The sequence below is a fragment of the Erithacus rubecula genome, assembly GCF_903797595.1.
Source record: "Erithacus rubecula genome assembly, chromosome: 6".
In the NCBI taxonomy this organism is placed as follows: Eukaryota; Metazoa; Chordata; class Aves; order Passeriformes; family Muscicapidae; genus Erithacus; species Erithacus rubecula.
In genome coordinates, this window is record NC_136688.1 from 21,365,150 (window position 1) to 21,387,751 (window position 22,602).

A 22,602-nucleotide genomic window follows, 5' to 3' on the forward strand; every position below is an offset into this window, starting at 1 on the left:
AGGTGGGAGAAAGTGGGGGCCAAGCTTCTCTAAATGCCAAGTCTGCTGCCAGGAGACTCTCCTCTCTCTCTCTAACAAGACAGGGATACAGCACTTAATCCTCTGGGCTGTTAAACAGCTCAGATGAAATACTGGCCCTCTGGAAGTCTGCAAGGAAAAGCTACCCTTTAACTTCAGTAGGGAATGCAGCTAAGCTCTTGAATAGATACAGCCCTCACTGGAGCTGCCTTCAGAACTTACAGGCTAAGTAAGACCTGTCCCCATATGCCTGCCTGCCCCACTGTCCTCTCCTTAGCTCTGCTTGTTGCTAATTTGCCTTGTCAGCAAGGGTACTGGGCAGTTCAGGCAGCAGCCCTCCACTGATTGCCTGCTGACAATGGGAAGCTTCAAGAAGCTTTTCCCTGGGAAAAGGCTCTCAATGCTGTGATCAGCTGCCTGCACAAATCTGATGGACAAATTGCCTCCTGCCACCAGTCCCTGTGTGGCTGGGAAGCTCAGTGGCTTCTGGGGTACCCAGTGGGGATGTACACAACTCCAACAGGTCAGTATGATCCTGCCTGACTCAGTGATCAGCATCACTTTCAGCATCTAAGCCACCGTGCCCAAGGCTACAGCTGAATGTTTGGGCTGGGATGTAAATCCTGGCTGCTTGTGATAGGAGAGGCCCTGATTATGCAGATGGTGTGGTGAAATGCATGCTGGCTCCCTGTACATAGTAGGAAAGGCATGTCTTAGCTTTTCTGAGGAGAGAAAAGAAACAGTCCTACTGTTGTTTTTCTATTCCAGTAAATATATTACTTTTGACCTAGCAAGAGTGTATCATTAAGGTAGTGTATTGACAGTCTAGGCACTGTGGCAATACTTGTATGGCTCATTAACCTGAAAGTCTGACATTTGGTTGTAGCTTATTTGGAACCTTTTCCAAGATCACTAGATATTCCTGGACCTTAAACTCCAAGATCTCCTAACACTGAGCATGAGGAAAGAGGGCAGGGTGACAAAACGGTTTTTATGGGAATAGTATCCTATAACTCCGTTGCAAATCTCTGAGATGGCTACTCCAATTCAAGCCAACTTGCCAAGCCACACTGTATGGGTGGTAATGATGAGCTGAGTTTCAGCTTCTCCTTGAGGTAAGAGGATGTTCCAAAATTATTCCATGCACTATGATCATTGAAAAATGTGGAAAATATTTAGCATTGCAAAGGACAGCTTACTTAACAGCTCTGCACAGGTAAGAGCACTGGGAGGGAAAAGCAGAGAGGCATGTTGGTACACAAAAACCAGAGAAATTCTGGTCTCTTCTACTTCCTCTGCAAAGTGAAGAGGATCTGAGATGGGGCAGCATCACTTTGTCCTTCCTTGAGCCCCTTCCCAGCCTGTTCCCTTTGCTGTCCCTGGAGCAGAGTTGCCCACAGCCATTGTGTCCAACAGGGCACTGGGGTGGAGGGCTAAGGGAGCGCCTGTCATTGCACATGTCTGACCCCAGGATGAGGAGTGTGAGGAATCTGGTGGCCTTGTGCCACTGTGGCTGTGTGCTAGTGCTTGAGCTCTTTCTTAGAGCAGTCTTTCTGGGGACTTGCAGATTGACATAGCAGTTGTGCTTCCCTGCCAGAGCTGCTGTCTCTAAATTTAAGTTAATAATTCCCAACCCAGTGAAAGACAGAGGAATCTTTTCCTGTACCATCATGCTTGTGACCCTCAACATAGACCATGACCACAGAAAGCAAAGCACTTTCTGGGGAGCTTTTGTTTGCTGGGGCATATCTCCATCTGGGTCACAGAGGGCTGGCAAAGACTCTCAGTGTGATAACACTGTGCCGTGGTGGGCAGAGGGGCAGCCCCTTCTCAGGCCTCTACAACTCTGTGCTTCATCTCAGAGTACAGGATGGAGAGGGAGATGGGCTAATGTTGCCTTTTTTCTAGTTTTGATTATCTTCCCAGCCCATTCCCTATTCAGCTGTGGGAAGACGTAGCTCCCACTAAGATGATGTTGGCAGTGTGAGAGAGTCTCTTTGCTGGTGCCAGAGTCCCCATCCAAGGGACTATTCTGGCCAGGGCAGGATGTGTGTGGGTGGGTGGGCAGTGGGATGGGAGAAGCTGCTGAAGGGCCAGTGGGCTCTTGCTCTCTGGAAAAGCAGATCTGGCGTCAGAAAAAACAGCGGGAAGAAAAAATGCCCAGGTTATCGGGGAGGTGGCAGTGAGAAGGAATGCATCAAGGGATGCATCCCATCCCAGATCTTGATGGAAGAGGTGCTGCTCCACAGCCTCCCTCTCCCTGCCTGATCCCAGGAAGCCGGGAGGCGCCACGCTCATGCTGGAAACACTCCACTTACGTTACCATATGTACTTTATATGCCTAGGGTAGCTAAAAGTGCTGCATTCAATCCCCGAGGAGGCCACTGCTGTCTGGAGTCCGAGCGGGTGGATGTGCCGGGCTGTCCCCCGTGCTCTCTGGCGGGCGCCGGGCCGCAGGCCTGTCATGTGGCCCAGGAGATGGCGGCGCTGTGCTCCTTGGCCTTCATCCTCAGGGCGGCGATGCTGGAGCTCTTGCGGTCCGGCTCGCCGTTCAGCTCGTAGCCGTTGAGGCCGGGGCTCATGCCGGCCGTGCCGAACAGGCCGCCCATGTGAGTCTGTGCCACGTGGCCGCCGGGCCCCGAGACCCCGAGGAAGTCGGAGACGGCGCCGGCCGCGTGCGGGTGGGCATGGGGGGACATGCACGAGGGCACCGACTCGCAGGGCACCACGCAGGCTGGCACCGGGGACGCCGCTCCGTTGTTGCCAATCCACGAGGGGTTCTGGATCTGCGGGTGGGAAACGGGCGTCAGGGGTGTGCAGGGTGGCTGGGGGAATGGAACGTGTCCAGCCCCGGCATGGCAAATGGAGGGGCAGCCATGGCATGGGCATGCTGGCCCCTGGCAGCTGCAGCATCCTCAGCCCTGCTGCAGGCAGCAAATCCACTCCAAAACCTGCACGCCGGCCTGGACAGGGGCAGGGAGTGCAGCAGGGTTACTCACAGGGAGCAGGATTGTGCTCCTCTGCCACAGCATCTGTTTATTTATTCCTCTCCCAGACACTCCTCTTAATTTTTTGGTACCATGAGCACTTTTCTCAGCACAGGAAACTTTGTGCCATCCATAGTGTTTCTGTGGTCGCAGTCATTATGGAGGGATCAGGTGGAAAGTGGTTCTGTGAGGCTCCTCATCCACCTTCCTTCTCCAGCTGGGGCAGTTTTGCCTGGACAAGGGCTATATTGTACCACACAGATGTGCCTGCCAGAGCTGAGCTGCCCACAGCCCCCAGCACAGACAGCTTCATTGCCCCTCTTCCCCAGCAGTGCCCATCGAGGCAGCATCACCCAGAGCCCTGCAGGGCCACCTCGAGAGATCATCTGGGATCCTGCTGTGTCACTCATAAAATGATATTGTAGAAGAGAGAGGGCTCAATGTTTGGCAGTGGGAATAGGTGTGCTGAGCAGCGGCATGTGGGCATGCAGGGTGAAAGCAGAGAGGAGGTGAGCAGCTGGCAGGAGCAAGAGAGCAAAGGGCCCTTCATCCCACCGCCCCTTTCCGCTGCTCATCCTTGGGCCCTTTCTGATCTCTCACCTCCTGCAAATTGCTTTTCAAATTTTTGATCTCTTGTGCTGGGATAGGAGGGCAGCATTGAGAGACAGAGCAGTGTAAGTTACAAAGGCAAGAGAAGGACATGCTGAAAAGGCTGCTGAGAGCATTCTCTGCTTGAAAAGCTGCTTTGGCATCTCAGCTGTTTCAAAAGGGTTTCTTGTTCAGTTTATGGGAGATGCCAAGCAGGAGAGAGGTCAAACACTCCTGGCTTGGCTGCGGGGTAGCATTGGTACAGCACTGGCTGGGGAGGCAGCTGTGCAGACAGACAGGGTGTCAGGGAGGGAGGGCTTCCAGCAGATCTGTGAGGACAGCCAGGTTCAGAGCATCATGCCTGCAGAATTGCGCCCTTGAGCAAATTCTGGGTGGTGGGAAGAGGAGTGGAGGATGGAGGGAGTGCTTTCTGGGACACAGCCTAGCCCTGGAGCTAGCAAACCCCAGTCTGCCTGGCATCATCTCAAGTGTTGTGAAACTGGGGCTGGCCCAATGTTTAGGAGGCTGTTGTACTGACAGGTTTTCCAAGACAGGAAGCTAAAGAGGGGAGGCAGCCCTGTGACTTGATTCCAGGGTTAGACCAGGAACAGTTTCAGTAGGACTCAGAAGCAGCCCCAGGTACACCAACAAGGCTGCTCCCTCCCTTCCTTTGGATCATAAAACTACAACTCCCTTGGGAAGCATCCCCAGATGTCACCAAGTGTGCTTTGCGTACCACAGCCCATCACTGGGAGACGGCTGTGGGAATTTGCCAGGGGAAAAGTGCTTTTATCCAACCACCATGTCCAAGGGGCATGGAAACCAGACATGGTAACAGGAAGCCTGGGATCTGCTAGTCTTTAGGCAAGAATTAGTCTTTTGGATCTTTTTCAAACCAGTGGAAAGTGGGCAGCAGCACACGTGATAGGATGTGCTGAGCAGGGTGACCTGTGCCCAAGGGTGCTGCTCAATGTCACGCAGTGCTGGGCTTGCTACCTGCTTTAAAGATGTCCTCTGGGCCAGGGCATAAGAGAGACAAGCAGGACGCCTGACTAAAAGTGCCAGCCCTTCAGTGCCTGACAGTACAGCCCCGGTGTCCTTGCAGCCTTGCTGAGGAGCAGGTGGATGTACCTGAGAAGTGAAGCGTGGCTTGGGGAGGACTGGGAGCAGAGGCAGTGTGCCCAGCAAGCAGTGGCCAGGCAGGGGAATGCTCACCTGGGCGTAGTTCTCAGCACGGGTGAGCAGAGGCAGCTCATAGGCGGTGGAGAAGTGGGTCCGGACCTGCTGCATCTGACCGAACCGCTCCCGCTTGCGCCACTTCGCTCGCCGGTTCTGAAACCACACCTGGGGGAGGCGACAGCAGGGCTGTGAGAGAGGGGAGCCCAGCAGGGGCTGGGAGCCTGGCTGCCCTGCAGAGCCCACCAGAGGGCAGGGCCTCACCAGGTGGGTGGTTTTGTATGGCACACAGAAGGGCACCGTGGCTCCACACACATGCTCTGCAGAGAGACAGTCCTTCCCTCCTTCTCTTGAGGGTCTGGGGCCAGCCTGTGCCCCTAGAGAGGGAGCACTCCAAGCAAAGGGGAATGCCCATCTTCTGGTGCACAGCCTCTCTGGAGTCACTCCCCGCTCTTGCCTCCCACAGCCTGATTTGCCTTGGGATAGCCCATCTTCTTCTCACCCCTAAATCTGTGTCACCCAGGCTCTGCCTCTAGCTCTCCTGCTGTCAGCCAGTCTCAGAGAAGTGTGAATAAATCCGTGTGTTCTGCAGCCAGGCTGGAAACAGTAGTGATGGGGCTTTCCCAAAGACTAGTCCTAGCTGTGATGATGCCATTGACTGCAGCTTGCATTTCTCACCAACTCTTTCATTTTTCTTAACCACAAAAAGAAATGCAAAGCTGAACACTCCTTCCCTCCTTAGCTGCAAGAAAGGACATGTGCCCTTCTCCAGCATCCTTTGGTTTACACTGAGTTTTCTTTGCAGGGTTTGCTACTCTTTGCTGCATAGTGCTGCTCAGATCCCTTCAAGGCAAAGACCAAAACTCTGTTTCTGCTCTTATTTTTACTGGCTTGACATCAGTGTGGATTATTGCACTGTTGTCAGCACCATTGCTCCTGATTTGCATCAGCCTAAGAGAGATCAGAGCCTGGCCCAGTGTCTTCAAAGCCTCTTGAAGCTTGTGAGTCAGGGAAACACATCAATCAAGAGGTGCTTTGAAGGCACTGAGAGATGAGGGTGATCACCAGGGGCTGGGTTGTGCAGGTCACGCCAGTGCATGAAAGGAGCACTCCTAGAGCCTCTCAGCTCTGCTTCGAGTTTTACACGGTGACTCGCTGCAGGGGGCCAGAGGGGGTATTGCTGACAAGCAGCTTGGCCCTTCCCATGCCAGGCCATGGGACAGCTTTGCTGCTTGCCAGGCACCTGGGGAAAGCAGACACCAGGTAGGAAGCTTGTGTCTCCGGAGGATAGCAGGAAAAGCCAGGTGCTGGGCACAGGGTGGGATGGCAGGACAATTTTTGCAGGGGCAGGAGAGCTGTGGCACCTGCAGCCTGAATCAGAAGCTGCCATGGGGAGGGATAAGGGGTTTGGGTTTCTGGTCTGAGCTGACTTTCCTGCTTGTGCTAGAAGAGTTGTTGCAGGCTCTCCTGCTTCAGTCTCTGCCTTCCACCACACAGGCAGCTGGTCTCTCACAGCCAGGCCTGTGGTGTGAATGGGCAGTGAGAGTCTGCCCATGCACTGCGTTCTGCTTGGGGCAGGGAGCCGATCATGCAGCTGCCAGGCATGTGCTCCACATGTGGGCTGTGGATAGCATAGGGCTTAGTGCCTGGCCCCATAACCATGGCAATGCCACTGGCATGGGACATCCACAAGCTGGACAAAACAGCAACCAACCCCCTACCCCAAATCAAAAACCCTGTGAGAGTGTTCAGTAGGTACAAAAAGCACCAGGAGAAGTATCCTAACATTATCCCAGCTGAGCACATGCTGCACATGCAGGGCGCCCTACTGGAGCAGGTTTGATGCCTCAGGCATCTGTCTGTTTTTCTTCTACCTCTTCTTGGCACAGCCACTGCAGCCCAGCTGCAGGCCAGTCCCAGGGCTGGCCTGGATCACGCCGCTTTGATCTGCAGATTCAAAGTTAGCGGCGGTGACCTGGTTCCTCCTCAGGCAGAGGAGGCCCCGCTGTGCACAGAGGGGTGGAGAACAGGTAGGGAGCAGAGTGCTGGCTCTGCACGAGGCTGGGATAAACATATGCCAGGCATACGTGGCCATTCCCTGTGTGGTGAAGGCACCGGCTGCCCTGCCTGCCTGAGCATCCCACCTGGGACCTGGGAGCAGTGTGTGTCTCTGCAGGGTGATCTTTGAAGCCATCAGTGCAGGGTCTGTGCCCTCCTCTTCCCAGGACAGCAAGCAGCTGCCTTGACAGAGCAGAGTGAGGTCTCAGCCTCTGCTCTAACACATTTGTGCATTGGATTGAACAGAGCAGAGTGATTTAAACTGGCAGTTCCCAAATTGCCACCTGGCTGGTGGGCTGGGAGGATGTGGCAAGTCATTGCTTTAGGCTGAAGAAGAAAAGTGTCCTCAGTCCAAGTGTTGATGTCACAGGCAGCAGAGACACTCTGAGAGACAGCAGTGAGCTCTGAAGCACTTGTGGCAAGGTTTGGAATGCTTTTTACAGTTCTCCTTTCTCCTCTGGTCCAGATTCTTATAAGCTTCTTGGTATCTTGCAGTTGGGTGTCTCCAGACCTCCACAGTGCTCCGAGGAAAATGAGACAGGCATGGCAATGTATAATGTGAAAATGTCAGCAAAAAACCCCAACTAATCCTTAGTATTTCCACAGTCTTAGAAGACACCTGCTTTTAAAAAGCAAATCTAAACCCAAACAGAAGTTCATTTTCCTTTCATTGCCTGTCACTCCTTGTCAAGAGCGGCTGTTTTAGGGTGGGAATGTGACAGTGGAGGTTGCAGTGGCTAGTGCAGCATGTCTTCTGGGGTGAGGATGGGCTACTTCATGCAGGGGCCAGTGGTCACTGTGGGCTGAATCTCAGTGTTAGCAATTACAGTAGGAGTGTATGGTAATGTCATGTATCTGACTCCTGCAGACAATGCTTTGGTGAGCCCTGATGTACCAAAGCAGCCCTGTAAAAATCTAAGGACCAGAGAATGTTTAATGTCTCCATCAACATTCATCCATATGCTGGTACCTAAATCCATATGCATAGACAGCTGATGTGCTGTTGGGGCTGGAGAGGCCAGAAGTGGCCTGAGACAAAGAAAGAAAGCTCCTCCTCACTCTCTTGCTGCTTCTTCCCTCACACCCAGTGGGCACTGCCAGTCTGCCCCTGCCACCAAGCCCCATGTGCCCTGCACAGGGTACAGGTGGGTGGGCTCTGTTGGGACCTAACGCAGGCCACTGAACATGTCTGCATAGCTGGGGACTGCATCACTGATTTGTCCTTCCTCCAAGTTAAAGAGAAAGGTGTTTTCCCCTGTCTCCTACTCCCACCATGGCAGCTGTGGGTGAGGCTGACCTCTCATGTGGTGGTGGGCTGGTGGCAGCTGTGGGGTTGTGCTCATGCCCTGTGCTCAGCACCCTTCACTGCATCACTGCTCTGATGCAGGTAAGACCTGCCCATCACTTTCAAATCTCTTGTGCTTTTGCTTTCTTCTGGCAGCCTCACAGCATCCATTCTCCCCATTCCTGTCCTCTCACCCTGCTACCCTCCTCTCTCTGCTCATCCTCCATCTGTGTGCTCAGAACCCCATCCCCCCGTGAAACACCAGGCCATCTCCCATCTTGCCAGAGATGGCCACCAGCCCTTTGCTTTTCAGACTGCAAGAACAGAGCCAGAATTCATCCTTGAGTGCTGAAACTGGACACCATTTTATCAGTGGCCTGGAATGGGAAATTGGAGCCTGGGATGAGAGAATTGAATAACTCGAGCTTGTTTTCATTTCATGTTTAATTTCCTGCAGGCTTAGCTCAGTCTTTCCGCTCCTTCCACCAGCCTCCCAGGGTTTTATGGGGGAAAAGGGATCAAGATATATTACTTCTTGCTTTGCTTTGCTTTTTTTCTTTTCTTTTTTTTTTCCAAGGCGGTGATTTTGCTACAGCAGAGTTTGACATTTCCCTCTCACTTTCAGGCCCCCGCCACATCACAGGGTCACTGCCAAAAACATTTCATTAATGGTCCCAGCAATGATAAAGCTGGCTCTGAGGGGGGCTGGCTGAGGGGTTATACTGGCAGGGAAGCCTCCTTCCAGTCCCATCCCTTTCTCCTCTCCCAGAGAGCAGTCCAGGAGGCAGATACTGATAACCCAAGGGAGATAAGCAGCCAGGGCCAGGCTAGCATGGGCTTGGGGTGTTCCTGTGTGTTTCTATGCAAGGGGAAGGAATAATGGGTGAATACATGTGTCTACCTTGTTTTTTCTAGTGCCACTGCCTCAGACTTCTGCTGCAGACCTGGATGAGCTGGAAGAGCCTCAAGCAGATGCTGATACCAAGCAGAAGCTCTTCCCGGGGCTCTGCACCCCCAGACAGGGAAGAGGAGAAGAAAGGAATGTGATGTACATGTTGTGCAGGACCTACATGAGCACAGCACCCCCTGTGCACACTTGCAGGTTTGTAGCTGTAGCTGCCTCTTGCTGGCTGTGCCTTTGCACAGCCCTTATGCATGGCTCCCACTTTGGAAAACAGGGATGTTCTTAGTGCAGTTGAATGGGGCAAGGAAGTGCAATGGAAACAAGGGGCAAGGTTGTAGGGAGTAGACAGGAAAATGTTGCATTGTATCATGGGGGAATTAGCTTTGACCTTGTCAGACACCAGTACAGATGGCTGGAAACCAAGGCAGGCAGGGAAATGAAGCAGGAGAGGGGCCAGTCCATGGGATGTCACTGCTTCACAGACAGTATGGTCTACCTCATGTGTGCTGCTGGCATGGGCTCTTCTCCAGGCACCAAGAACAGCTACTTCACTAATGAAGGGTGAGCCTGGGAAAGGGATGAAAACATCAGAGCTGCAGAGCCTGTCTGGGCTCCACATCTGCTCCTGCCTGCAGTGCAGCTGGTTATTCTCCCCAGGAAGCCAAGCCTGGCCAGAGGGGGTGACCTCCAGCCAAAAGTTGTGAGAGGGAGCATCACACCTTGAACCTTGCCTCACATTTCTGCTGCCTTGTTTTGCTTACTTCAGGTTTGTAGGCAGCTGAAGCTGACCTCCAAAAAAATCATTCCAGGGCAGGATTATCCCTTAGATGACCATATCTTCCTTGGGAGAGGCACAACTGTACCCATGGGGTTGCAGTAGGTGTGTGCCCATGCACCCCACAGCAGCTAGAGCCTCTCCCAGAGTTGTGGAGAGTGTCTGAGTAACTAGCGGCACTTTGGCTTGCAGGGGCTTGTGAGGGGCTCGTGTCTAATTTGTGATTTCCACCCTCTAGCCCTTGGTTTTTGGCCCTTGCAGTAGGCATTTTCTTTGCCATCAGCCTCCTGAGCTGCAGCCTCATGCCTGTACCCACTCTTGGGCTGTGAACTAATAGCCCTTGATGCCACACTGCTGGTGTTGGAAGACCCCACAGAGCAGAACTGCCCATGGGATGGGAGACCAAAGTCAAGGCTAGAAAACTATAGCACAACCCAGAAGTGGAGACAGGCACTAGGGTGATTCACTAAGGCTTTCTCTCCAAAAGCCTCACTCACAGGATCAGCAGAAGAGCCCTGTGCCACCTTAGACTGCTCCTCCCAGGGGCTTCCACTGCCATGCCAAGGCTAAACAGCTCACTTATCAACAGCCTCAGCCCTGGGAAGATATTTGCCCAACCAGTACCCACTGCACTGGGCACCAGCCTGCTGGCTCTTGCTCTCCAGTGATGGAGTCTGCACTGCTCTGACAGCCTGGCAGTCTTCATCACCAGGTCATGGCCTGGGGCCAGCCATGGCCCACGTCACCAGGCCCTTCCCAGCAGAGCTGGGGAATGACATTCAAGTGTTTACGCCTTTCACCATGGGGGAAGTGCTCGAGCAGCCAGGCCACTTAGACAAGCCCTTCAGCATCTGTGTCACACGAGCCCTGTCATCACCATCCCCGTGAGAGGTGTGCCTTGGCAGTTGCAAGAGCAGAGAGGTGTTCTTGGCTGCCTGTGGCAGCAGGCTACTGGCACACTTATATCAGAGCAAGCTGAAACCCCTCTTTGCCAAAGATACTCCTGGCTGCCTAGGGTGTTCCTCTGCCCTCAGCTGAAGTGTGATCCAGTGGTAAAGTGGGGAAAACCCCCAAAATGAAGGGTCACATGTAAGGAATGTGTAGATTACATCTGGCTTGCCTGCCCTGGCTCTGATGGCCAGCCCTGCACACTGACTGGGATGACACAGTAGCTGCAAACCCTGGCTCAGAAGGGAGCAGGAGGAGCTCGCCACCCTCCAGCACCTCATTCTCATTCCTGAGCTAAAGGAATTTCATGCACTGTGCAGCCAGTAACCTGATGCCATGCCTGGCCTCCCAGGAGACCCCATTAGCACTTGTGGTGTGTTCTTGGGAAATGGAGAGCTGCATCCAGTGGCACAAGTAAAGAGCTGATGTTTGCAGCACTGCCTTGCTCTGCCCACCCTGCGGTGCTCGGAATGCCAATCGGGAGCAGTGGGAATCACACTCTGCCTACTGAAACACAGCCATGTCCAGCCTGAAGAGAAACAGCTGTGGGGAAGAGGAGCACACCAGCCCTGCATACCAATTTAGACAAGCAGACTAGAAAAATCTGGCTTCTGGTTGAATCCAGTAGTGAATGTATGAACTAAAATGGACTTAAGCATGGATGTAGGCCTTATGTGCAGCAACTGCTTGTAAGGTTAGAGCAGAGGCTGCCAGAGAGCTGGGAATATTCCTGATATAAAAGATAGAATCAGATGTCTCCATGGGCCAATTATTCTTGATGCTAATGCATGTTCTGGGGGTGGTGAGCTGACAAATGCCTGTAGACGGAAGTCACAGGATTAGCTGTGCTGGAGGAGGAGCTGGCCACCACGGTGTTAGCTGGGGATGCCTGCTCCATGCAGTGTGCTCATTTTTGCACATGCTTCTGAGCCCTGACAGGCCTCCCTTTAACCTTGACTCAGAGGAAAGAGCAGTAGTCAGAGAACCATTCCCTCCTCTGATGTGGATTTTGGGTCTGCTGGGCCCCCAGGTTAGTTCAAGGGAGTTAGTTCATGAAAGCTGGCACCTGTGTGGAGGTGATAGAGATTGTCAACAGAATATGGCTGTTTGACTCTCCTGCTCCTCCTAAGGTGGTGGTGCACCTTTTTTCCTCCAGATCTCCAGCTCTCCAGCTTTCATGCAGTCTCAGTGCCTGCCAAGCAGGCAACAAGAGCTGCCTCTCTTGTATCATCTCATGTTCTCTGGTACTGAACTCCCAGTCACCTCTGCAGCCCTACCTGCCAGGAAGAGCCTGTTGTGTGGAAAAGTTTCCTCCCACTCGGACTAAGGAGCCTGTATCCCCTGCAAGCCTCCTGAAAAGAGCAGGTTTTGTGCAAGCTGTGTTTGGGGTGGTGGTGAGGCTTAGCCTGTCCCATTAGCTCAAGAGCAAGAAGTGTTCTTTGAACACTGGATTGCAGGACCAATGAAGAAGCTGACACCAGTGTCAGACATGGATGTACCTCCTCGTGCTTTCCCTGTGCCACAGGCTCCAATTAGGGCTCAGCTCTCTGCACCTTATGGTGGGGTTGCAGGGGTAGCTCGGAGGTTTTTGCAGCTCATCCAGCCCTCACCCAGCCCAGGATTTCCCCCATACCTGTACACGAGCCTCGGTGAGGTCTGTCCTCATGGCTAGCTGCTCCCTGGCATAGACATCGGGATAGTGGGTCTTCTGGAAGACCTTCTCCAGCTCCTCCAGCTGGTAGCTCGTGAAGGTGGTGCGGTTCCTCCGCTTCTTGCCCTTGTTGCTCTCCGAGTCAGCCTTGTCCATGGGGCTGGGCAGCTCTGTGCTGGCCCTGTCCTGGGGCACTTTCACCCCGGCCTCCTTCACGCTGAGGTAGCTGCTGTCCATTGCTGAAGGGTCGGAGCTTGGCTGCAACTCAGGCTCTCCCAAACCGCTTTCCTTACCTGCTTCGGTGGGAGGTAGGGGAGGGAAGAGGAGGGCAGGTTTGACCAGAGGTAGGGGGCAGAGAGAGAGAGAAAAGGAAGCAGATGTAAATCTTTTGACCAGCACAGATGGACAAGAGGAGATTGGGGCAAGCTCTCTCAGCTCCTGCTCCCTCTCAGAGACCCAAGTGGGAGGATGAGTCCTGCACACTCAGGTACAAACACCCCAGCAAGGCCCTCCTTCAACCTCTCAACTCCCACATCAGGGTTGAACATCATGGAGCCCTCCATTCTTTGGTCCTGGCCACAGGAAAGTTCTCTGAGAGGTACCCATCTGCTCCCGGCACCATGCAGGTCCCCTGCCACCAGCCCATCTGTGCTCCCCTGCTGAGTAACACAAAGTAGGAAACCAGGAGTACACAGATGCTACATGTGGTGCTCGGTAGGGTCTGTTTTCTGCTCCTTCATCCTCAGGCAGTGGTGGGTCAGCAGAAGTGCTCCTGACTGGCACCCCCAGTCACCCCCACAGCCTCCTGTCAGGACTTGCACTGCTTTTGGCAAAGTGGTTGTGAGTGGGGCTTAGTGCCACAGAAAAGGGCAGTATGAGACACCTGCAGAAACAGCATCCCCTCTGTGCAGGGCAGAGGGAACTGAGAGGAGTGTGACAGCAGTCTGCAGGGCTGTTCCTGCATGATTGCCCTCAACAATTAATAATTAATGAGTCATGACATATGAGAGAGTATGGCAGCACTGAAGGAGGAGTTTTCAACCACTGAACCGGTGAACTGGTTCCTTGGTAAGGCTTAGCTACTACAGTGAAATCAACTTTGAGCTTTGTAAAGCAGTATATATTCCTCAGATGCAGGCACTGTGTGTGTCCTCTCCTGCACACCTCCTGTCTCCAGTGACAGTGGTGTCCTCTTCACTGGCAAGAGTGATGCTTGGCCAGCAGGACCCTGGTGGGCACCCATGGCTCTCTCTTATCTGATGCCACTGGTCTGCATGATGGGCTGAACCCAAGACACAACAAGAGGATCTGTGTGAGTGACTGGCCACCTGGCATATTGTGCACAGCCAGGTGTCACACCTGGCCACATTTCTGGCTGGGATATTTGTGCAAAAATCATGGTAGCCCTACTGCAGGTTTTAACCTTGAGCTGCTATGCATAGTTCCTAAACGTGTGGGAAGTGATACTGTGGTATTTTCTATCCATACTCGCCTCACCAAGCCAAGAGCACATCAAGTGTCTCATATTTTTTTGAAATTTCTTTTTAATCTATTTTTAAATGTTACCAGGCCAGGATCAGTCTTTCTGGGAAACAGCTCCACTATTTAGTGATGTCCCCACTGGGATCTTTTCCCAGGCAATGTGATAGCCAGGGTCATTAATGCCAGTTTAGGCATCTTAACCTGTGTCTTTGGCAATACTCATCTCTTGTTACAAAACCCTTTTACTAATTCACTGTATATTTACAGTTTAGCCCTTCTATGAAGAGCTCTGTCACATCTTCACAGCCAAAAACCCATGAAAAGTGTTGTGAGAAGGTGTGCAGTGTACAAGGCCTTGCCCATCTCTCACTCTCACAGCTGAAAGGCTGCACTGAGGTGGTTGAGATGAAACCAGGAGGATGAAATGTAGCTGTCACCCTCAGGCATGGGAGCAAGAGGGGCCCAGATTTAACCCTTGGGGGATGAGCTATGAAAGGGATTGGAGAAGAAAATTGCCCAGGTGGTACAGAGGGCTTGTAAGCAGACCTTGGATGAGGGCAATGGAGTTACCTTTGCCACTTTCACCCCACTACGATTTCAGATTTATTGCTTTCTCAAATACTGTTCCTTCAGACTTTTGAGGAGCTCCCTATAAAGCTTACCAAAGCTTGATGTCTATCTCAGCTCTCCTTGCTTTGATCCTTGGGAACATTTTGCCAAAATGTATGCTCCCTGGGTTCCAGGACCAGTGTCTAGGGCAGTGACTGAACACATTGCCTCCTCTTTGAACCTGCCTTCTCCAACTGGCTGACCTCTCCCATTGCTCCTGGGGGATGCAGGTGGACAGACCTGTCCAAAATGGGCTGGGACAGCTTTGCCCTGCAGCCTTGGTAAACCACATGCTATGGACATGATATTTATAATTTTTACAAATGAAAATAAAACAGTTTCAGAAAGTCTGTAGCAATGGACTACCACCTATGAGACTCAGTAGAGACAGAGTAATAAATAAAATATTCCAAGAGGTTGAGTTTTTTTCTCCCTTTCTCTCTTTATTTTATTATTTATGATGTCAGGAAGCTCAGTACATTTTCCCCCATGGCTTTGTGCTGGCTGCCTCCCTAAGACCCTTGCAGCTCCATCAGTGTCTTGGGAACTCCTCTGCTGGTTTTCATCTGCTTCAGGAGCTCAGTTAGCTGGGGAAGGGTCTGCACACACACACACACACACACACACACACACACAGAAGCTCTGTATCTGTTCTAATCTTGTGGACAGCATAGCTCAAACTGCAGCTGAGAGCTGGCCCCTGGACTTTCAGCAGTGGTTATCTCCATCACACACCATCAGCCCCAAGGAGCAAGGACTGTCCCTGCTGCACACCCAGTGGGTGTTGCCATGCCTGCTGTGCCAGCCCAGAGCCCTCCCTGCATCTCAGCCATGCTGCTCTCCTGCTCCTGCACTGCAGCAGACCTGAGCTTCTGCACCTCCAGCCCCTGGGGGCCCTGGCAGGGATGAACTGTTCCCATGGGATAGGCAGGATGGCAGCATAGGGAGGGCATGGTGCGCATCCACCCTTAGCTGAGCATCCCAAGAAATAACTCTCATTCCCTATAAACAGGCTCCCTGACCTCAAAACAGTCCCGCTGGCTGCTGAAGTGAAACAAATTGCATACATCTGCATATGGATGTGCCCAGACTTCCTGTAACTGGAGATGGCCTCAAAGTTCCAGTGCAAAGTTTGGGGTGTCTGTTTCTAATCAAACCTAGAGAGACCTTGAGTTACATATTGTGAAGATCTCCATGGAAGGACTTAATGTGAGCACCAGTGCACCCTTACAAGCCCAGCAGGACAGCTTGGTGTCTCCTTCACTGCCTGCCAATCCATCCTTGCACTCATAGCAGCAGTAGGAGGATATTTTCTGACTTCCCACAATTATGCCCTGCTCTCCCTGTGCCTTGGCTGCCTGCTAGGCCATCAGCACTCCCAAGACCTTCCCTGAGTCACCCTGTGTCAGCTGCCAAGGGACAGCCCAGGATAACTGGGCATGTGGGACCCAGGCATCTTTCAGCTCCTTTTGGGCAGGAGGGATGCCTTCACTCCCACTTCTTCTGCAGGGGATATTCTTTTCAAATCTCACCTCATCTGTCCTGGGAATACTACAGAGGAGAAAGGGGGTGCAGGAGACACAAGACCATGTTCACCTGTGACCATGAGGTAAGGCCCTGAGACAGCCAGGCATTGCACTGCTCTGCTGACACGCTCCTGGAGGGAGAAGTCACCTTTATCATGCTGTCAGAGTGTTTAGATTCACATCTTGAATCTGTTTTGTTCCTCAGGTGTGCTATTTTGAGAGGGTGATGAAGTAAAATCTTCACTATATACAGCCTTATCCACAGAATTTAATTTAGTCATCTTGGTGCATCCAAAGGGATGGGGACTGGGACATTCCCAACACACAACTTTGGGCCCAACTTGAAATGCAGGAGCTGTGGTTTGTCAGCTTGTGCTGAAACCATGATACTTGTTTCTACACTGTCTGTTGCAGTCTTCTGCCTCCTATCTGTCATTAAAGTCTAGAGGTCAGCACAAGACTATGATTCAAAAACATTCACATTTTGGATTATATAGGACAAAACAAAGTGACTGAATTTTAGACATATAAAGAGCCAAATATTTAGGTTTATTTCTGTTTAGGAAGTCAGTGCTCTTGCAGTCTGCACATGTAGAAAATATTTTAGCACTTTTTTATTTGTATGTGGCATCACTGATTTTATTATCAATTATCAGATGCTTAATGATACTTTCACTCTTGTGCCCAGCTGAAGTGTAAAATGGGGCAGCATTCATCTCTTGAATGCAGGTATAATTCTACATAGGACACAAACCATGGGCTTCATTCTGGAAGCTGCAATTACCATTTGCTGCTAAACAGAAACTGGTTGGACCATCTCCAATTCAAGTTTGGATAAGGATGAATATATGGCCTGTCCATCCCTCCCAGACAGGGACCTGCTTTGGTTGATCCTGCAGAACCTGAAGGAAGGCTGAACATGGTCTAGGCTGTACCTCTGCTCATGGTACAGCATTCACTGACTACCCATTGTGCTCAGGAGACCACTGCATGAATGTTCTCATCTGCATGGACACCATCCATCTCTGCTGAGCTTGTCAAAGCTGCTGGCACTGCTGCTCTGCTGCCTGCAGCCTCCTGAGGTTCTCAGCAAAGGGGGACACACAGTGGTTACTCATGGTGGAACTCACAGACTAAAAAGAGCTGATCACCTTGAGGAGCTATTTACAGACAGAAAAGCCTACTTGAAGAATAAAAGGCAGAAAGGAGCTTTTTTTCTCTGCTATGCTCCTCCTGATCACCTAGGGCTCCCCTCTTTGAGAAGAAACTAATTTTTTTTACTCAGAGCATAGAGCAGGAACGATACTAAGACCTGGAGCAGAAAGGTCTAAAAACCTCCTTCTGTTCCTAAAAGCAGTCTGGAGACTGTCAAAGGTCCCACACAGTAAGTCCATGGGTGGTTTTTTGGTGGCCCTGAAGCCAGTGTATAAGTGACTCTACCTCCACTGTGTGCCTGGGAGAGGTTTCTGTGGGACTTAAATTCACCTCAGCCCTGGCTGCACTTAAGCCCTCTTGTTCCTAGCTGGCTAGTTGTCCTGGACTAAATCACTACGTGTTTGGGGACAGACAGCTTGATAAACATTAACTCTAGTGCTGCTGAGAAGTTTACATCATAGCAAGCCTGGGGAATATGCACTATTTACTTGGGAAAATTGCTGTTCCTCTCACTTTTATTCTGAACTAGTTTTTTTCCCCCCCAATACAAACATCTGTTTTTGAGAGCATGTGTTGCTTTATTGCCTGATTAGCTGGATTCACACACCCTGTGGCTACTTGGAGAGACCTCAGCATTGTCTGTTCAAATGCAACATGTGCTGCTTGCTCCTCTTTCATGTGTTTTAAAGGATGCTAACAAAACTGGCTTTTACATAAACAAATCAGCTCTGAAAACTCTGCATAGAAGCTGTGGCTAGAGAAAAAGGCACAGCTCATTCCCCAAGTCCTTTTTCATGTGGCACATTCATCTGAAAAGCATGAAAGTGCTGACTAGCAAATTTTGAAGGAACAAAAATGCTTCTAGCAACCTGCTGGATTGCAATTGACTTTCTGGCTCCCAGAACATGATATAAGGAAAGAGCAAGAAAATGTACTGCCATTGCCTCCCTGGAGAGAAAATGAAACTGCTCCATTGCATGCCATGGCTTCCTCACTACTGAATGTGGAGGGAGATTATTGCTTATGCCAACATTCTGGAGTTGGGCATCTCAGTTCTCTCTGATGAGCCCATTAATTTCCCAGTGACATGGTTTTGTCCTTTCTGACACCTAAAGGTCTTCAGTGTTGCAGGGGGGAGCACAGTGCCTTTGGAATATGCCAGGATCAGCCAGAAGATGACTTTTTAAGGGACAGCAGATGGAAGTGACCACCAACTTGGTGGCATCAGAGCCTCATTAGATCCCACACAGATGTTCCCAGGCACAGGGCTGGGGGTGATCAGCAGGTTTGCAGCATGCCAGGCTGTGTGCAAAACTTGAAAGTATGACAGACAAGATGGGTCAGCTACTGCATTTTAAATGTCTCATTTCCCACTGTAGGCATGTCACACACAGCTAGGAAAAAAAAAAAAAAAAAAGGAGGTAGATTTCTGTTCCATCCTACTTGTGCCTCTACCTAAAGCAGTGCATGTGAACCAAAAGCCATCTAGAACCTCTGAACTGATATATCCCCAGTGAGTACCAACCAAGGAAGATGGACAAAGCAGGCAAGGATGGGAAGGGGGCTTGAAAAGGCTTTCAGGTTCCTCAATCTCCTCCTTCCCAAACAGTCCTGCATGCCTTGCCATTCCAATGATTGCCTGAGGATCTTGGTTTTTCCTAAGCTCTTCAGAACCAGATGTAAGCACCTAACTGCTCTGAAGCCTTGGCTCAATGCTGAATAGATGAAATATGTGTTTCCGTCAAGAATAAAAATCAGTATCACTAATATTGGACAAAGTATTGAATGGTCATCTCAATCATGGACTCATACCTACACACAGGCTAGTGACTGTTTATTGGGATTTCAGTCCAGAAAAGTCAACAGATCCTTGGGCAAGTGAAAGACAGGAGAGACAGACCCTCAGTGCTGTTTGCTGAAGACTTATGCTCTGCACAGACAGACACTGTAGGGTTTTGCACACCTTAATGCTCTGTCCCAACGTGGGAACTCTGTTCTGCTCCTGTCTGAGCTGAATTCTCCTACTAGGACATCCTTACTGGCTGTTGACATCTGGACCAACATCTGCCCAATCCACTTGGTGTACTTTGCCTTGGGATCATTCAGTTATCCCTCTGTTGTGTTGTATTTTGAAAAATCTAGCTCCAGCAAGGTTGCCCCTCCTATGCTTGGATGCTATCTCCAGCCAAGTTAGTGACAGAAGCAGCTAAGGTAGCCAGGATTGAACCCCCCTCCCTGTGCTGGGGCTCTGTGAAGTCAGGCCCTGCACCTGGAGCAGGGAAAGGTAAGTGCTGTGCAGCTCTGGGGCTGACAGCAGGCAGTGCCACTCGGTGCCTGCAGTGGCACTGAGTGCTGTTCAGATGTGAGTGGAGATGAGGCTGTGCAGGGCCTAGGCTGAACTCTCCCTTTGAAAGGAAGAGCATAAGAGTTCCCATCAGATGCAGATTTATGAATTCATCTAAATCTCACCCATGCTCTTTGGCCACTGCAGGGATCTAAAAAGATCCCTCACCTGAGCACCGCAAGAGAAAAGGGGGCTCTTCTCTGCAAGCTAGAGGTTTCCCCTGCTACCAGTCAGTGCCTCTCTCTTCCCCACAACATGCCCCAGATAATTTCCATCCCAGGCTTTGTGCTGGAGGAGCAGGACACAGCTCTGTCAGGGTAAGAGGCAGTCATGCAGCCTTCCACATCTCAATGTGAGTTTCCTTCCATGCTAACCACACGCCAAGTGAGGCACCACCGGCCATCACCTGTGACAGAAGGTATAAATCACCCATCCAGTCCAGAAGGGAGTGGGGGATGCTGCTTCCTGCTGGTGAGGAAGGCTGGTGAGACAAAGCTGCCTGGAGGGAGCTGATCCTTGCTCTGATGTCTGGCACAGTTTAATTCCCTGCTGCCAGCTTGCAGTGATTCACCCATCCTGTGAGTCGGTGCCTGCCTGGACGCTGCTCACATCATTGGGTTGGTTGGTCTGTCTGCCTCTCTCTGTGTTCTGTCTGCTTTGCAAAAGCAGCCTCTCTGCAGCACAGACAGCCATGCATTGCTGAAGTTCAGCTGCCTCCCAGAGGTGACTTCTAGTTGCCTGTTTTGTGCTGCTGATGCTGTGGCAACCCCATTGGAACCCAATACACATCTCAGGGGGAACTGGGTGCTACCAGTTACACTTGGAAATTGGAAAGCAGGAGTGATGGAAAGCTGGCATGAAAGCAGAAAACGACCAAAATTGGCTGAACCTGACAGAACCACAGAAAGGGTTGAGTTTAAACACTGAGACAAAGTTTGGGCAAGATTTCTTAGCAAAGCAGCTCTGTTGTTCTTCAGTTTTATACAGCTGATTAGTAAAGAAAGGCCCAGACGAGGGAAGAAAAATCCTTCAGCCTTCCCCAAACTTGCCTGTTCTTGGAAGAACATCTATAATTCATTTCCATTCCAACTGCACATTGCAAAACTCAAGGCCAGCCAGGTCTGGGAAAATTCCTACAAGCACTAGACTTTTAGAAGCATTCCAGAAAGAAATTAGGTTTCTGGCTACCAAACCCACTAATTCACAGTCACTGGGCCTGGGTAACAGACTGGCATCAGCTTTTACTGGCAGTAATAGGGCAGCAAAATCCCAAACTGAAGCAAGAGGCAACACAACCAAACTGTGAACTTGCCAATTGGGTGAGAAAGCCCAGATTCCTGGCAGGGTCTGAAGGTAGCAGCAGAAATGCCTGGTACCAGGGACTCTCATCCCTGGTCTCCATGAGATGCAGGTGGTCTCCTGCACCCCACAGTAGTGCAGGGGTACACAGTGACCCCGAAGTCTCTCTGAGCTTGAGAGTTGTTTTGAAGTATTGAAGGGACATGGATGCACTGCATGGCCTGGCCATGAACCACAGTGTGTCTGCACTATAGGTGAGGAGAAAGGGAAAAGACAGAAAAATCCATCTAAGACCGGCTTGCTTGGAAACTCCAGTTGACCCTGACACAGTCTAAACAAATATTTTTTTAAATTACTCAGAATGCCCCAGTCTTATATGTATCCCCGAAGACTGTCATAAAATGTCTACAGAAAGGACTCTGTGAACCTCTGTTGCCCTGCTGTAGAGGCACATATTTCAGTCAAACTGAAGTTTAATAAACCTTTGGCCTCTGTAGGTTCCCTCCAGCCTCTGCAGCAAAGAGTTCTCCCCTGCCTCAGTCTGGTTTTGGGTCTGTGTCCAGCACTGGTGTTTGCCATGAGCTGCAGCCTCTGATGGGAGACCACCATCAGTTGTGGGTGCTACACTCTTGAACCTCACTTTTTTTTCTGCTGGGGCTGTGAGGAGTAGGGAAAGAGTGTTTGAAACACTCCCTCATTTGTCATCAGCTCTGAAACATGTATACCCACTTAGGACTCCTCTGGAGCTTTAGCTGCATATCCTTCTTATCCCAGAAAAGAGAAGGTGTATGTGGAATAGTCAACTTAATCTAATAATCTAAGTCTTTTGAATGATACCAATATCTGATGTGCTTGGTAAAATACTTTTGCTTGCCACTGTGCTTGGAAAAATACTGGGAAACCCTGTTTGCATCATGGTTTAAGTGCAATGCTTTTCATCCAAAAAAATGTGTTGTTCAGTAATTCCCCTTTAATGAAGTTTTGCCAATTCATCAAGGAGTAAAAATTATACTGCTTGACTTGACCAATTACTCTCATGAGATACTTGTGCAAGAGGCCAAACACATGGTTCCCAAAGGAAAGGGATGAAAATGATTTACAGAAGCAGTGAGGCAAAGGTTTATTGATAATGAGGCACTAAAAGGAAATGGGATGAGTGTGCCTAAGATTCATTTGGTAAATGAACAACAAATAATATTCACAATCAGCAACTTAAATTTTTAGTTTTGAGCTGAGAATAGCAACATTCACAGACTCACAGATCACTCTGAGTTAGATGGGACCCATAAGGGTCATTGAGTCCAAGTCTGAAGTGAGGGGCTCATATGGGGATTGAACCCAAGATGCAGGTCAAATGACAGTTATTAAGGAAAAAAATCCATTAGGTAGTACTGAACAAGGAAAACATCCACAAAAGTGTGCTCTTACTTGTTAAAGGGGAGTAGTGAATTGCTCAAAGGGTAAAGTGTGCTTGTCAAGTAATTCAGAGTGCTATGCACTCTGAGGTCAGAGAAAGGGATTTCATTTCACTTGAGAACTACTTCACCTTGCAACACATATAATTGTCACCAGGGGGAAAATTAAACAAAAAAACCAAAAAACCAAAGCAACCAAAAAAAGCCCAGAAGTAGGTTTGCATGAGCCAAGAGCATTTGACCTTTATTTTCTAGTCCATCTCAGTGTTTCAGTTCTTTTCCCAGACTGTGCATGGTGAGCCACATTCCCACAGTGTCTGTCCATCCTGCAGATGCTCTCCAGCTGCCTGATGCACATGGCCAAAGTCACCAGAGTCTGGCC

General features: G+C 50.6%; 1 protein-coding gene across 2 annotated transcripts in view; it reads right to left on the reverse strand.

The window, feature by feature from the left end:
- Positions 1-1,131: 1,131 nt before the first annotated feature.
- The window catches only part of ALX4 (ALX homeobox 4), a 39,184-nt gene continuing 17,713 nt past the window's right edge, over positions 1,132-22,602 (reverse strand). For both annotated transcript variants that reach the window (XM_079309126.1, XM_079309127.1), the window contains 3 exons: positions 12,373-12,683; positions 4,809-4,937; positions 1,132-2,804 (listed from right to left, as the gene is read on the reverse strand). In XM_079309126.1, coding sequence (XP_079165252.1) covers positions 2,481-2,804; positions 4,809-4,937; positions 12,373-12,683 — 764 coding nt within the window. In that variant the 3' untranslated portion in view covers positions 1,132-2,480. The remainder of the gene's footprint in view (positions 2,805-4,808; positions 4,938-12,372; positions 12,684-22,602) is intronic.